The sequence below is a fragment of the Phascolarctos cinereus genome, unplaced genomic scaffold, assembly GCF_003287225.1.
Source record: "Phascolarctos cinereus isolate Bilbo 61053 unplaced genomic scaffold, phaCin_HiC Scaffold_726;HRSCAF=1367, whole genome shotgun sequence".
Taxonomy (NCBI): domain Eukaryota; kingdom Metazoa; phylum Chordata; class Mammalia; order Diprotodontia; family Phascolarctidae; genus Phascolarctos; species Phascolarctos cinereus.
In genome coordinates, this window is record NW_027556098.1 from 182,230,152 (window position 1) to 182,243,342 (window position 13,191).

The 13,191-nt window shown below is 34.7% G+C and overlaps 1 protein-coding gene across 1 annotated transcript in view; it reads left to right on the forward strand.

Moving 5' to 3' along the window:
* TYW5 (tRNA-yW synthesizing protein 5) overlaps positions 1-11,127 on the forward strand; it is a 29,098-nt gene extending 17,971 nt beyond the window's left edge. The window contains exons 3-8 of the mRNA XM_020984906.2: positions 1,314-1,383; positions 2,183-2,227; positions 6,635-6,772; positions 8,310-8,397; positions 8,816-8,932; positions 10,790-11,127. Coding sequence (XP_020840565.1) covers positions 1,314-1,383; positions 2,183-2,227; positions 6,635-6,772; positions 8,310-8,397; positions 8,816-8,932; positions 10,790-11,046 — 715 coding nt within the window. The 3' untranslated portion in view covers positions 11,047-11,127. The remainder of the gene's footprint in view (positions 1-1,313; positions 1,384-2,182; positions 2,228-6,634; positions 6,773-8,309; positions 8,398-8,815; positions 8,933-10,789) is intronic.
* The last annotated feature ends 2,064 nt before the right edge of the window (positions 11,128-13,191 follow it).

Genomic DNA, 13,191 nt, shown 5'->3' on the forward strand with positions numbered 1-13,191 from the left:
CTCTTTTCCCTCCATTTTCTTTTAATCCTGGTACAAAGCAGGAAGTCTCCTATAGAAACTGTAAACAGTTTTGGGAACATGCCTCCCAAAAAGTACCAATTAGTTTTGTCACCTCACATGGCTGGTAGTAAGTAAACAAAGAACTCAGAGATAGTATAAGCCTTGCATTGTTTCTATCACTGTGACACAATCCTGTTCCTACCATCTTGCTGTTTCCAGGGCTATTCCAACTACTTAATAATAAGGAGCCGTCCTACCCCTTGCTCAATGAATGAAAGCTCAGGAAGCCTCAGCCCCAGTGTTTCCCAGCTACACAGGGGCTTTGTACACTACCTTCTAAGGAAGTGATCATGGCAATGAGTGTACTGGACATGCTCTTTTTGATGTGGTTTTGGTGTTGTCTTGTAAATTGTTGAACACTAATGTGTCTGAGGGCACAGCAAGATAATGATGTACTCAGGTGGACATGCTGGGAAATACATGGAACTCCAGCTCACTTGGATGGAGCCACACATGGAAAAGCTTTTTTAAAAGATTTAAGTTCAAGGAAGGGGTAGATGAGAAGAATCTAAGGAATTTCCTGAGTAGTTTACCTTTTCTGTTTCCTAGGATTCATCTCCTATGGAAGATTCCACTTAGTGAGTAGAATATTCCACCCAGAAATACAAAGTCACTGCTTCCTCAGGTCTGAGCCATTGTTGATGGTTTTTCTTTAAGATCACCCTGCATTGTAATTTGGATTCTTCAGCAGTCAATGCACACGTAGCCATTATTTTCTTTGGGGAGACAAATTAGTGTCATGACAGGGCCTGGTTCAGGCTATTACAGAGGAGGTAGGAAGTAGCAGCCTGTAGATTGGCTTCTCTGCCCTGTAACAATAACAAAAGGGGATCTTCATCTTCATTAAACATCCATTTTCCACCACCCAGCTAGTACCACTTGTCATGTAGTCACTAATGGGCTTGTTTCATTGCAGAAAAAGAAATAGAGCCATGACCTGGAAACATACACATTTTCAGTAGTGAACTGTTCCTTAAGTAGATACGTTGGAAGAGGAGGAGAAGGAAAGATGAAATAGAAGAATTAGTTGATTTATGGTTCCAAAATCTAGGGTAATAGGACCCATGTTAGTTCTCTGATTTAAGTTCAAGAGGCTCCATACTGAATTGCTTACATATAGTTAATTAAGATTTTACTTGTTTTTGTGCTTTTTTGTATCATACACTATGGTATACCTTAAAAGAAGACATTAATATTTTAAATCCTATCACTATAGTTATCTAATTTCAAGTATTCTTTTGTATGTATTTCAGAACTTTGCCTTTTGACAAGTTTATACACAGGGCAGCAGAAAACAAGCACACAGAGTTCTTTATTTCAGAGGTAATTGCTTTCAAACCAATTTCATTATCATACAGTGATATTTATATGCCGAGAGAACTGATTTTAAAACATTGCTTAGTGTAGTTTAAACAGCAGTCTACTTTTTTAACTTACATTTTACTCACTGACTCTTTATTGGTTGTAGTCCAGGGGTGGGGAACCTTCAGCGTCCAGGCTACAAGTAGGCCTTTTGACTGAAAATAAACTTTTGTATTTTGAGAAGAGATTTATGTGGTCGAGGTTATTCTAAAATTCTTAATAAAATGTCAAGTATCAGTTTTTTAAAAATTATTTTAACTATAATTAATCAATATTCAGCTCTTACTATGTGCCAGGCATTGTACTAAGTGCTGGGGATATAAAATGAGAGAAAAATACAAACAAATTTTTTGTTATTTCTGCTGTGTCATTAGCATTTTAAATGTGTTAATAATACTTTGATACAATACTATATAATAGAAATTGAATTTTTTGTGATACTACTGAAGTGGTTAATGACTTGTGGTTTCCATCTCTAAATGAAATAAAGTTTTATCCTACTTTGATTCCTTTGAGGAGTTTCTTTTACTTAGTGTTACCTTCACTCATTCATTAGCATGATTGGATTTTTACTTTTCTTCAAATAGCCACCAGAGAGCATTAGTAGAAAGGGTAAGACAGTAAAATTACTGAACTTGTAAAAGCTATTTGACTAGATTGTTTTAAAGAAAGCCTAATAAAGTAACTTCTTTATTTTCTAATTCATGTGTATTTAAAAATTAATATTCATGTCATTTCTTTTCTGGGCGTATCTGTTAAGGATGAGAAGTACTACTTGAGATCACTTGGTGAAGATCCTAGAAAGGTGAGAATTTCAGTACCAAAACAGTAATTCATTCATTCAATAATTCAGCAGTATTCATTAAAAAAGTGTTGTGCTGGGCTAGAGACAGGGGAAGATGGAAAGTTTAGATTGGTTCATTCCTTTCCCTCATGAATCTTTTAGTCCAGAAAGAAATGACACAAATATAGAAACCATATTACACAGTGTTACATGGTAGGTTAATCAAGGAGTTGAAAAAGTTTGCTTTTAAAAGGTCTTAGGGAGATTGTGACTAACCTGGGAAGGCTTGGTGAGAAGGTTGGCATTTGAATGGAATACATAGGAATTCATCAGGTGAAGAAGAGAGCAGGGCAGGGATAGGGAGCAGGCTAAACAAAGGCACCTAAGTGAGAGAGCATTTAGCACATTCAGCAGATTAGAAAGTAGACCAGTTTATCTAGAACATAATGTTTGAGGCAAACTGAGGCAATTAGATGTAGCTATTAGAGGGTTGGGGCTAGGGGTGGGGAGGGCTTAATTTCAGGAAATGGGGTGTGAGCCTTACTTTCTAGACAACACTAAACCACTGAAGATTTAATCCAAGCATTACAAAGAGGCTTTATAAATGTTGACAAGCCTTGTTTTTGATGTTAAAATTTTTGTACTGTCTGATAAACTTTTTTCTTCCTTGTCTCTCATTACTTTGTTTAGAAATAATTCTAAACCCAGACTGTGCCCTTGGGGAGCATTATATTGGACTGCATATTAAAGATATATACAAAATAAAAAGAAGTGAAGCAGGGAGGGGCAGCTAGATGGTACAATGGATAGAGCGCCAGGTCTGGAGTCAGGAATAATGCTCTTCTTCCCGAGTTCAAATGTAGCCTCAGACACTTACTGGCTGTGTGACCCTGGGCAGATCACTTAACCCTGTTTGCCTTAGTTTCCTCATCTGTAAAATGAGCTGGAGAAGGAAATGGCAAACTACTTTAGTATCTTTGCCAAGAAAATCCCAAATGAGGTCATGAAGAGTCAGACACAAGTGAAAATGACTGAAGTGCAGCAGGGGGAAGTACTAGCAGCTGTGAGGAACAGAAAAGGCCTCATGTAGAAGGTAGCCCTTGGGTCTTGAAGGAAACTAGGTATTCTAAGAGACAGAAGTAAGGAGGGAATAAATTTCAGGCATGGTGGGCAGCAAGAGCACATAGGGACAGATAGGAGGTAGAGTCTATCTCTGGCTCTCTGGGATTCTGTAAACTTGACCACAAGGATGTCTCTGTTGCACCTCCCCTTTCCTGTCTATCCAAACAGTACATAGAGGGAACTTATTATGCAGGATCATAGGGCAGTATATGGTGGCAGGGGAGGGAAGTTAAAATAACAGATCAAGGGACAGCTAGGTGGCTCAAGTGGATAGAGCACTGGCCCTGGAGGCAGGAGGACCTGAGTTCAAATGTGACCTTAGACACCTAACACTTGATAGCTGTGTGACCCTCGGCAAGTCACTTAACCCCAAATTAAAAAAAAAAAATAACAGATATAAATTGTAAGTTTCACAAGTTAGAAAGATTTAGATAGTACATTTGTGGTCTTCAACATCAGTGTTTTTAACCTCGACATTAACTTAGTTTTAACTCCATTGCTGAAGGAAGATTCAGCTCAGATTGTTGGTCCTCATCTCTAGAATCTGCTTCTTCAGCCTTCAGATAGGTAAACCTGGAAGTCTGGGGCATATAACCCAGATTTTTTCCCCTCCCTTATTTGACCCAGATCAGGAATACCTTCCCTTCAGCTCTGGCTAAGCCTTCGGAAAGTATTCTCTCCCTGCCCCAGACTCTGAGCAATAAAGGACTCTTTCCTCTCTGGACTCTAAAATTCTATTGAGTTGAGCCTCAGCTACTTCACCTTTCATGCTGTGACCCCAGTTTTGGAAGTCATTCTTCTGCCTTGCTCTCTCTTTCATCTGACCAGCCCTCTGAAACAGATTCTACTCTTCACATCTTTTTGCCTAATCAAACCCTTGATGTTAAAAATCATCTCTTCTACCTGCCAAATAAGCATGTGGCTAACACCCACGCAGGCTTCTTATTTTATTTTATTCTTCATGTCTTTATTGCTTGTTGGCTTCTTCTTCTACACAAAATGATTTACCTTGTTCTAAACTTTTGAATTCCCAGAAATCCCTCCTACAACTAATTCTTTTTTTTCTCTTTAATTCATTTATTTTGAATTATCAACAATCACTTCCATAAGTTTTGAGTTTTAAATTTTTCTCTCCCTTCCTCCTCACCTTCCTCCCCAAGATGGCGTGCAGTCAGATATAGGCTATACATATACATTCCTGTTAAACATATTTTCACATTAGTGATGTTTTAAGTAAGAATTAGATCTAATAGGAACCACCAGAAAGAGGAAACAAAACACAATAGAAGGAAAAAAAATAGCAAATAGTATGCTTCGATCTGCATGTGGATAGCATTTTCCATCATGAGGCCTTTGGAGATGTCTTAGATCCTTGTATTGCTGAGAAGGGTTAAGTCTCTCAGTATTAGTCATTACACAACATGGCTGTTACTGTGTACAACTGGTTCTGCTCACTTCACACAGCATCAGACCACACAAGTCTTTCCAGGTTCTTCTGAAGTCAGCCTGTTCATCATTTCTTATAGCACAACAGTATTCCATTACATTCATGTACCACAACTTGTTCAGCCATTCCCCAGTTCCTCTCAATTTCCGATTCTTTGCCACCACAAAAAAGAGCTGCTATAAATATTTTTGTACATGTAGGTCCTTTTCCCATTTGTGTGATCTCTTTGGGATACAGCCCTAGAAGTACTATTGCTGGGTCAAAGGGTACCTACAACTAATTTTTAAAGAGTAATCAATTTAGCATAATTCTTCAACTGAAGAAGCAAAATTTAAATCTAGCATATACTACAATTAAATTTTGCTTCATCAGTTGAAGAATTGTGTTAATATATTTGGACACACTCTAAATAGTTCATCGTAGTAGGTTTTGACTTGTATTTATGGGCAGATTACCTCTTGTGATCACTATTAAATGGCTTCTAAGGGAATTATTGGCTGTACTACACCACTTCCATTTTATGTCTTCCTTGAAGGGCCCTATTTACTTTTAGCATAGGAAAATATTACTTTAATACAACAGCAATCCAGGTGTCTGATAGATTTCAACAGAATATCTATCCAGAAATGCTCAAAAAGGGCAATTTTAAGTTTACAATTTAACATTCCCATTAGCACTGATATCTGGTTTTCAAGCTGTTTAAGGGTGAGAGATTGTAGGTTTCTGTCTTTGGCCCAGGCCTGTGATTTCATAGGTATAGGAAACTCCCAGTAAGAAATCTCCCTCTACTAATACAGATTGGTACCTGCTCTACAGTCTACATTTATATATTAACATATATGTACATATGACACATACATGTATATAACATGCATACATACACTCATACATTTAGTCTGTAGCAATGCAAAGACCCCCAGAACCCCCATCTCATTCTGGCATTCTTTACTGTCCACGTCACCACATTCAGGTGTGACCTTTTGACTGAATCCAAACTTCACAGAACAAATCCAAGTTTTACAGAACAAATCCTTTTACTAAGGGCCACACTTAAGGATCTAGAGGGCCACATGTGGCCTTGAGGCTGCAGGTTCCCCACCCCTGGCCTAAATAGAAAAGTCACGGAAAGGAATAGATTTAGGAAAGATGTGGTAAGCACTATTTTAAACTTACTGAGGACATCCCAATGGAGATATCCAGCCAGCAACTGTAAATATGTTGTACTGGAACTCTGGGGAGATGTTGGGTGTAGAGATATAGATTTGTGAGTCATCTGCATAATACTTCATTATACATGAAGCAATGGGAATGGAGGAGATAATCAAGGGAAACACTGTAAAGGAGAGAAGAGGCCTAGGACAGAACCCTTAAGAATACACATATTTAAAGGACAAGAAGAGGATGACAAAGGAGTGGAGATAGTGAGGATGAGGACATGGGGGGAAAAAATCCCTGGGTGTGGTGATAGAAAGCCAAATTAGTGATCTTGAAAATATTCAGTGAAGTGCTTTGATGAAGAATAATCCTTTCTAGATATAGCAGTAGTTCAGTTTGTTAAACAGTTTTTGGAAAGTTTTTTTGTAAAGTAAGAGGGGGTAGAACATAGAGTTTATAAGATTAAACATCTGTTTACAGTTAAAGAAGCTTATGTAATGCTTGCTTATTAGGAAGATTTCTGAAATCTTTTAATAGAATTTATCTAGTTAAAAAAAGTAGTACTAGAGAAATTGAAATAAGTTTTCTATCCTAATAAACGTAAGTATGCAATTTTATAGATAGCTTAAGAAATCATAATCATATCGTATGGTATTTCATATTAGGCATTCATTTTTTCTTTTCTAACATCTCTCTCAATTCAGGATATTGCAGATATCAGAAAACAGTTTCCTTTATTAGAAGGAGATATTAAGATTCCAGAATTCTTTGAAAAGGAACAGTTCTTTTCTAGTGTCTTTCGTATTAGTTCACCAGGATTACAGCTTTGGACTCACTATGATGTATGTATGCAACTTAAATATGAAATCTAAAATTAATGGCAATCCAACGTGGTACACTGAATACTACTTTGTGTAGTTAATTCATTCACTCTATTAGATGTTCCTCATCTGAAGATGTCTATCTAAAAATAATCAGAAAATAGAAGAATCTGATGGTAGGTTTTTATTTATGTTTTTTTGATTTGGTGGAGCTGAGTGGAAACTGGACATGAGGCAATTTATCATGCAGTAGTTTTGCAATAGGTGTTAAAATCAAACTTAAAATTTCTACAGTATAAAGGAATAGAATTTTCTGCCTCACATCACTGTTTTAAATTCGCCTTATGGATTTCTCAGGTGGATTTCAGCATTCTTCAGTGACATAGGACAGACTAAAATTTAGACTTTTATATTTTAAAGATTTTATAAGAACAAGAGTCACTTATCTTTCAAGCAGTCATAGGTTTTTCTTTACGCGTCAAGGGAATGGTTGCCCAAATGGCTTTGTCCTTAGCTGCAGTAATGGGCAACTGATGCAGTTTCTGATTATTAAAAGTGTTTCAAATAATTGTAGTATACTTGTGAATTTGTTTTGAATCTTTATAGCCAGACTAAATATTTACCTGAATGTAAAAGGCAATGTGTAACTTTATTTAAATTTGAAGTAAAAATTTGGGAAATTTAAGTTATATTACCAGACTACTTCAAAATGCATAATTAAGCACTTGTGGCTGAAAAGATAATATTCCTCTGGTTGACTGAAAGAAAAATGTTTAGGTTGACGAGATATATATTATTTGTATTGTGGGTTTCTCTTTTTGCTTTAAAAAAAATCCTTTAGTGGGCAAATATATCAATCTGCATGTTAGTACTTTTAATAATTCACACCAAAAAAGTAGTAACTTGGATCAACAGGAAACTGCAAATTAGTTTCATTAATAATTGCATTGATGAGTTTTCCAGCTTGATTTCATATAGAAGGAATTTAGAAACCCTAGTCTACTTATTTTAAGAAAGTAAAGACAGATTACCTATGTATAATAAAGTTCAACAGTGCTTACTAAAAAATAACTTGCTTTCTACTGTACATTCTTTGAATTTGTCACCCCTATTTTGTCTCCCAGGCACATAGAGTTGATATTAATTACCTCACATTTTATAAATAGAAAAACCGAGTCCACAAGTTGACTAAGTACTGTGTTATAGGTTACCCAGAGGTGAAGTAAAAACTACAATCTACATCTTTGTTGTTCCAGCCTATTGATTCTCTAGTCTTCTGACTTCTAGGCCATTGCTTTTTTTTCACTAAAACATTATGCAAAAATACCATAGATGATTATAGGAACCATTATGTCCTGAATACAAATTCACCTGGCCTGTTTGGGACAGCAACATGAGAATTTTAGGTATTTTGAAACATGGATAGAAGAGAACTTTGAGCTAATGACTAGTACTTGGGATGAATCCTCAATTTGATTATTGAAATTGTTAGTCCCAGATTTTTATTTTTTATTTTTTGCATTTTAAGAAATTACTGACAGTGCTTATTGACTTCTAGGTTATGGATAATTTCTTAATCCAAGTGACAGGGAAAAAACGTGTTGTGTTGTTCAGTCCTCGAGATGCCCAGTATTTGTATTTATCAGGTATGTATTCTATTATACTTTAAGCCAACGTTTTTGCTGTCTAGTTTATTCAGTTATATTTCTTTAGAGATCTGAATTTGCATTTCAATTGAAAAAATCTTGGAGCTTCTTTCTAATTATGATTCATTGTATTCTCCTTTGTGTAAGAGTGTATGTATAATGATAGACTATATGAAGAACTAGATTATTGGATTCATACTTTAATTATGTTACATCAGCTTCAGTGGATATAATGGGAGGGTAGGTCATTGAAAATTGTCTTAGGTTTCAGCAGAATAGTAATTGTTCTCCCAACATGTGAACGTAATAATTGTACCATATAGTAGAGAACACATTTTCAAACTTGTATTGGTGATTGCTTTAAAATAAAAAAACACAACTTTGTTAAATCTGTATTATCTTTTTCATAACTTTTCAGGTACTAAATCAGAGGTGCTGAATCTGGAGAACCCAGATCTGAATAAATATCCACTATTTTTCAAAGCCAGGAGGTTTGAATGTGTCCTTGAAGCAGGAGATGTATTGTTTATTCCTGGTAAGATTTCTAAAATTCACTAACATACTATTTATAAACACTATACCTTGTCCATTACTCTTGGCATTCATTTATAGTACAAAATTATATCTTATGCTATATTTCCTAGATGATTGACAGTAATACAGAGCCTTCCAAAATTGTCTCATTTTTGAGAGACTAACTAAAGTATTTCATCATTTAATAAAAGAATATATACAACTGTTTCTAGCAGCTTAGTAAAACTGCAGGGAAATGCATTGATTTTTTAAAAATCATGTAGTCTACAAATTTTCTGCATAGTCTGTGAATATAACTTATTTACCAACAATTTTTATAAATCTTATTTGTAGAGGAAATTAGTCAAAGATCATGAATACTTCTCTTATAGTCATAATGTTGGTGTTTTCTAATCATAACATTCCTGCTTTCTTTGGCATGCATTATTTTTGTGGACTGAATAGTCCTCGTTTCTTTGTACAATAAACAAGCTTTTATTTTAAAATCCATACCATCCTCATGTACTTAGTAATATAATCTAATTAATAACATCCATAATTAATCCTAAAACTTTTTAACTCAAAAAAATTATACACATAGTTGAGACCAAAATTTAGTTTTATGTTTCTTTTATATAGCTGAATTAATTGTTTTACATAGCTGAAATAATAAATGAAAAACTTTTTTGGTGACTATCTATATGCATACACACACATGTAAAGATGCAGTATAACCAAAAATTTAAACATCTGTGATGGTTTAGTTAAAGGCTTCATGTTCCTTAGAACAAGCTAGTACATTAACTTTCATTTGGCAACATTTTTATTGTATAATTTCCTCAGTATTAACAACACAATTTAAAAAGAAAAAAAATTTATTTCCCCTTATTTTGAACATTGAATTTTGACCCACTTTTATTTTTTGCATGTTATGTATTTTGTGCTATTTACATCTTTTGGTGTAACAAAATAGTGTTTAAAAGTAACATTGACAAAATCATTATTGTGCTTTTTAAAATAACTGTTGAGAGTGAGTTCCCAAGTTTTTCTTCCATACTCAATTTTATATTGTTAAAATATATTTTATCATAATTATTTTTATAATTGTAATTGTTAGGATACTGCTGTAGCATTTTATAGCACTTTAATGCTGAGAGTTTTTAAGGCTCAAATGAAATTCCAGCAGGTAACCTCATATCCATTTGGTGGAGGGAGCAGGCTGCTAAAAATGCTTTAGTCATAAGACTGTAATGAAATTTCATTCATCCTCTCCACCCCACAAAAATTTTGCTTTACCATTGGTTTTTATTTCAAATGATCTAAAAGCAGTAGGACAATTATAATTGCAACAAAAATATGAAACTGAGAAGGGTACATTAAATGCAAATTTAACAAGTTACAAAAAACAAATTACAGCTGAAACAGGAAATCTTTGAAAACAAAAGTAGATTGCTATACTGAATCTGAGGTCAGAGATACTATTCAAATAATGCAGATGTCCTGTCTATGAAAAGTAGGAGCTTTGATGTGGTTGCAAGACTGGAGAAATGTAAACAAGTAACACAAACCACAGGCCCAAATTGCAGAACTACAAAACAAATATAACTTTATTATTATGCCTTTCAAGTTAAAAGGAAAATTTGCTTTTGCCAAAGGTTTGTAATGTAAGGACTGTGCTATTGACACTTTAAATTGGTTGACATTCCACAAAAGTTAACGTGATTCTATTAAAGGCTGTGAGTGTGCTAACGAAGGAAGCTTGATATGGGAATTATTTCTTACATTGGCTACATTCAGTTTGTGATATTTCACTGACATTTTGGTGTTTTTTTTAACTGCAAGTTTATTTTTAACTTATCTTTTTTTAAACTTTCTCCAGCTTTATGGTTCCATAATGTGATTTCAGAAGAGTTTGGAGTAGGAGTGAATGTTTTTTGGAAGCACCTTTCTTCTGAGTGCTATGATAAGACAGATACCTATGGAAACAAAGATCCTACAGCAGCCTCAAGAGCTATACAGATTTTGGACAGAGCCTTAAAAACACTTGATGAACTACCAGAGGAGTATAGGGATTTTTATGCACGACGAATGGTCTTACGAATTCAAGACAAAGCTTTTAGCTCTAACTATGAATAGTGCACTAAAATGAACTGCTTAGAAAATTCACATACATTGTACAGAAAAATTAAATAAAAATTATTTTTTAAATTTTTATAAGATTCATTATTCTTTTAAAATAGAGAACTGCCATAGTTTGCTTATTGGAACAACTATCAGGGATTGTTAAATTGTGTTAAGAACGGTGGAAAGGAGTTAGGCGATGGTTTTATCATTTAGTTCTATGTCTTTAGGCAAGTCTCCTAACCTCTGGACTTCATCTTCCTTATCTGCAAAATACAGTTATTGAATAAATGATCTCTAAAGTCTTTTTAACATTTTTAAATAACATTTTTTTTATTTATCTGAGTAGATTATACAGTTTGGGTTCTATTAAGGTAAGTGCCCTATATAAGGTTAAAGTCTCTTCTACCTACCATCATTTAGGGATGCTTCTCTGCAATCTGTTTTGCCATGCTCAGATTTAGATCAGCCTTACCTAACAAAATCAGATAAGTAAATAGGCTTGGGCAAAGAAAAAATTATGTAATGTATCCCAGGTTCCAATATAAATGACTGTTTATTAGACTGCTGATAGTTGACATGACAGAACTTTAGAGCTGAAGTAGAGGTTTAAGATCAAGCTAATCTAACTTCATTTTAAATGAGGAAACTGAGGTTCAGAGAAGGTCATATATAAAAAAGAGGCAACATAGGAATTGAAACACCAACTTTCAGTTCATTCATTGTTTTCTGTTACACTAACCTGTATTACTATCCATTACCATGGATAATTGGAAGCTGCCTATATTATAGATTAATAGTTGACATTTGCCCTACGAGGGCCATACCAGTTTTTAGATTCTATGAGTGGTTTACATTACTTTGGGTTTAGATAAATTTAAACTCTTTCAGTGTATAATAATCTATTTTTAACTATTATAAAGACATATTTAAGAAAGAACCCTTGTACTTTTGTGTTCATGTAATATTAATAAAAGAGGTGGAGTTAGGAAGGGGAGCAATTATGAATCTGGGGGGTTGTTTTCGCAGTCAGTACTACCCTAACAAAAGTATGCATCTTTTGTTGGTCACAAGACCCAGTTAAGTTCCTCGGCCCCCACCCCATACTCCTATTCTTTCAAAGCTACATCTCTAGCTGATCATTTTTTGGGGCAGTTTCCTTACTGTCTTAGTGAATTATCAGATGCCTATCAAAAAGAGAAAGAATTAAGGCATTAGAAACTCTTTTTTTCCCTAGGCAGGATCCAGTGATGTTTTTGTAGAAATGTGGTATGCCAAATTGAACATGTGAAATTTTCTATCTTCTATCAACATTTTTTTGCCTATTACTGTTTTCTGAATGTCACCTAAAATCCACTTGAGATTTCCTGTAGATGTTCTTAGTCCTTAAAAAAAAAGTCTTATGGTACAATAGTTTCTTACCTCATATGGACATAGTTTGATGAAGACCAGATGGAGTTACTAAAAGATTATATATTATCTTTAGAAGTCAAGTTGTATACAAGTTATATAATATTTATTGCTTCTAGCTTCTGACTCCTGCTTTAAAACCTATGACCCAGTTGGCTCCTAGCTATCTTCATTCCTAATTACTAGTTTTATTAATCCAGCTTCAGGATTCACTGTAACTACTTATTTTTCTCTACCTTAGTCATCTTTGGGGAGTACTCTTGAAAATTTCCTTTGTTATATACATTTAGCATCCAATGGCTATATAGGAAAGCAACTTTTAACCCACATTCTTTTCATTTTCCAAATAAATGAGTCTATAAGAAAGCCTAGTAAAAGTTACTGCCATTGAGAAAGGATAACCATTTTACATATTTTTGGGCTGTGTGGTACAGTGGATAGAGCACTGGGCCTGCAGTCAGGAAGACTTCCTGAGTTCAAATCTGGCCGCAGAGACTGTGACCCTGGGCAAGTCACTTAACCCTGTTTGCCTCAGTTTTCTCATCTGTAAAATGAGCTGGAGGAGAAAATGGCAAACCAAGAAAACCCCAAATGGGGTCATGAAGAATTGGATGCAACTGAAACAAATGAACAACAAAAAAGCATACATAATTATGGGAACATTCATGATTATGAATACAACACTCCTATTCAGGAACAGTCTAACCATATTCTAGTTAGGAAATGGATGAACTTAATTTTAAAAAGCAA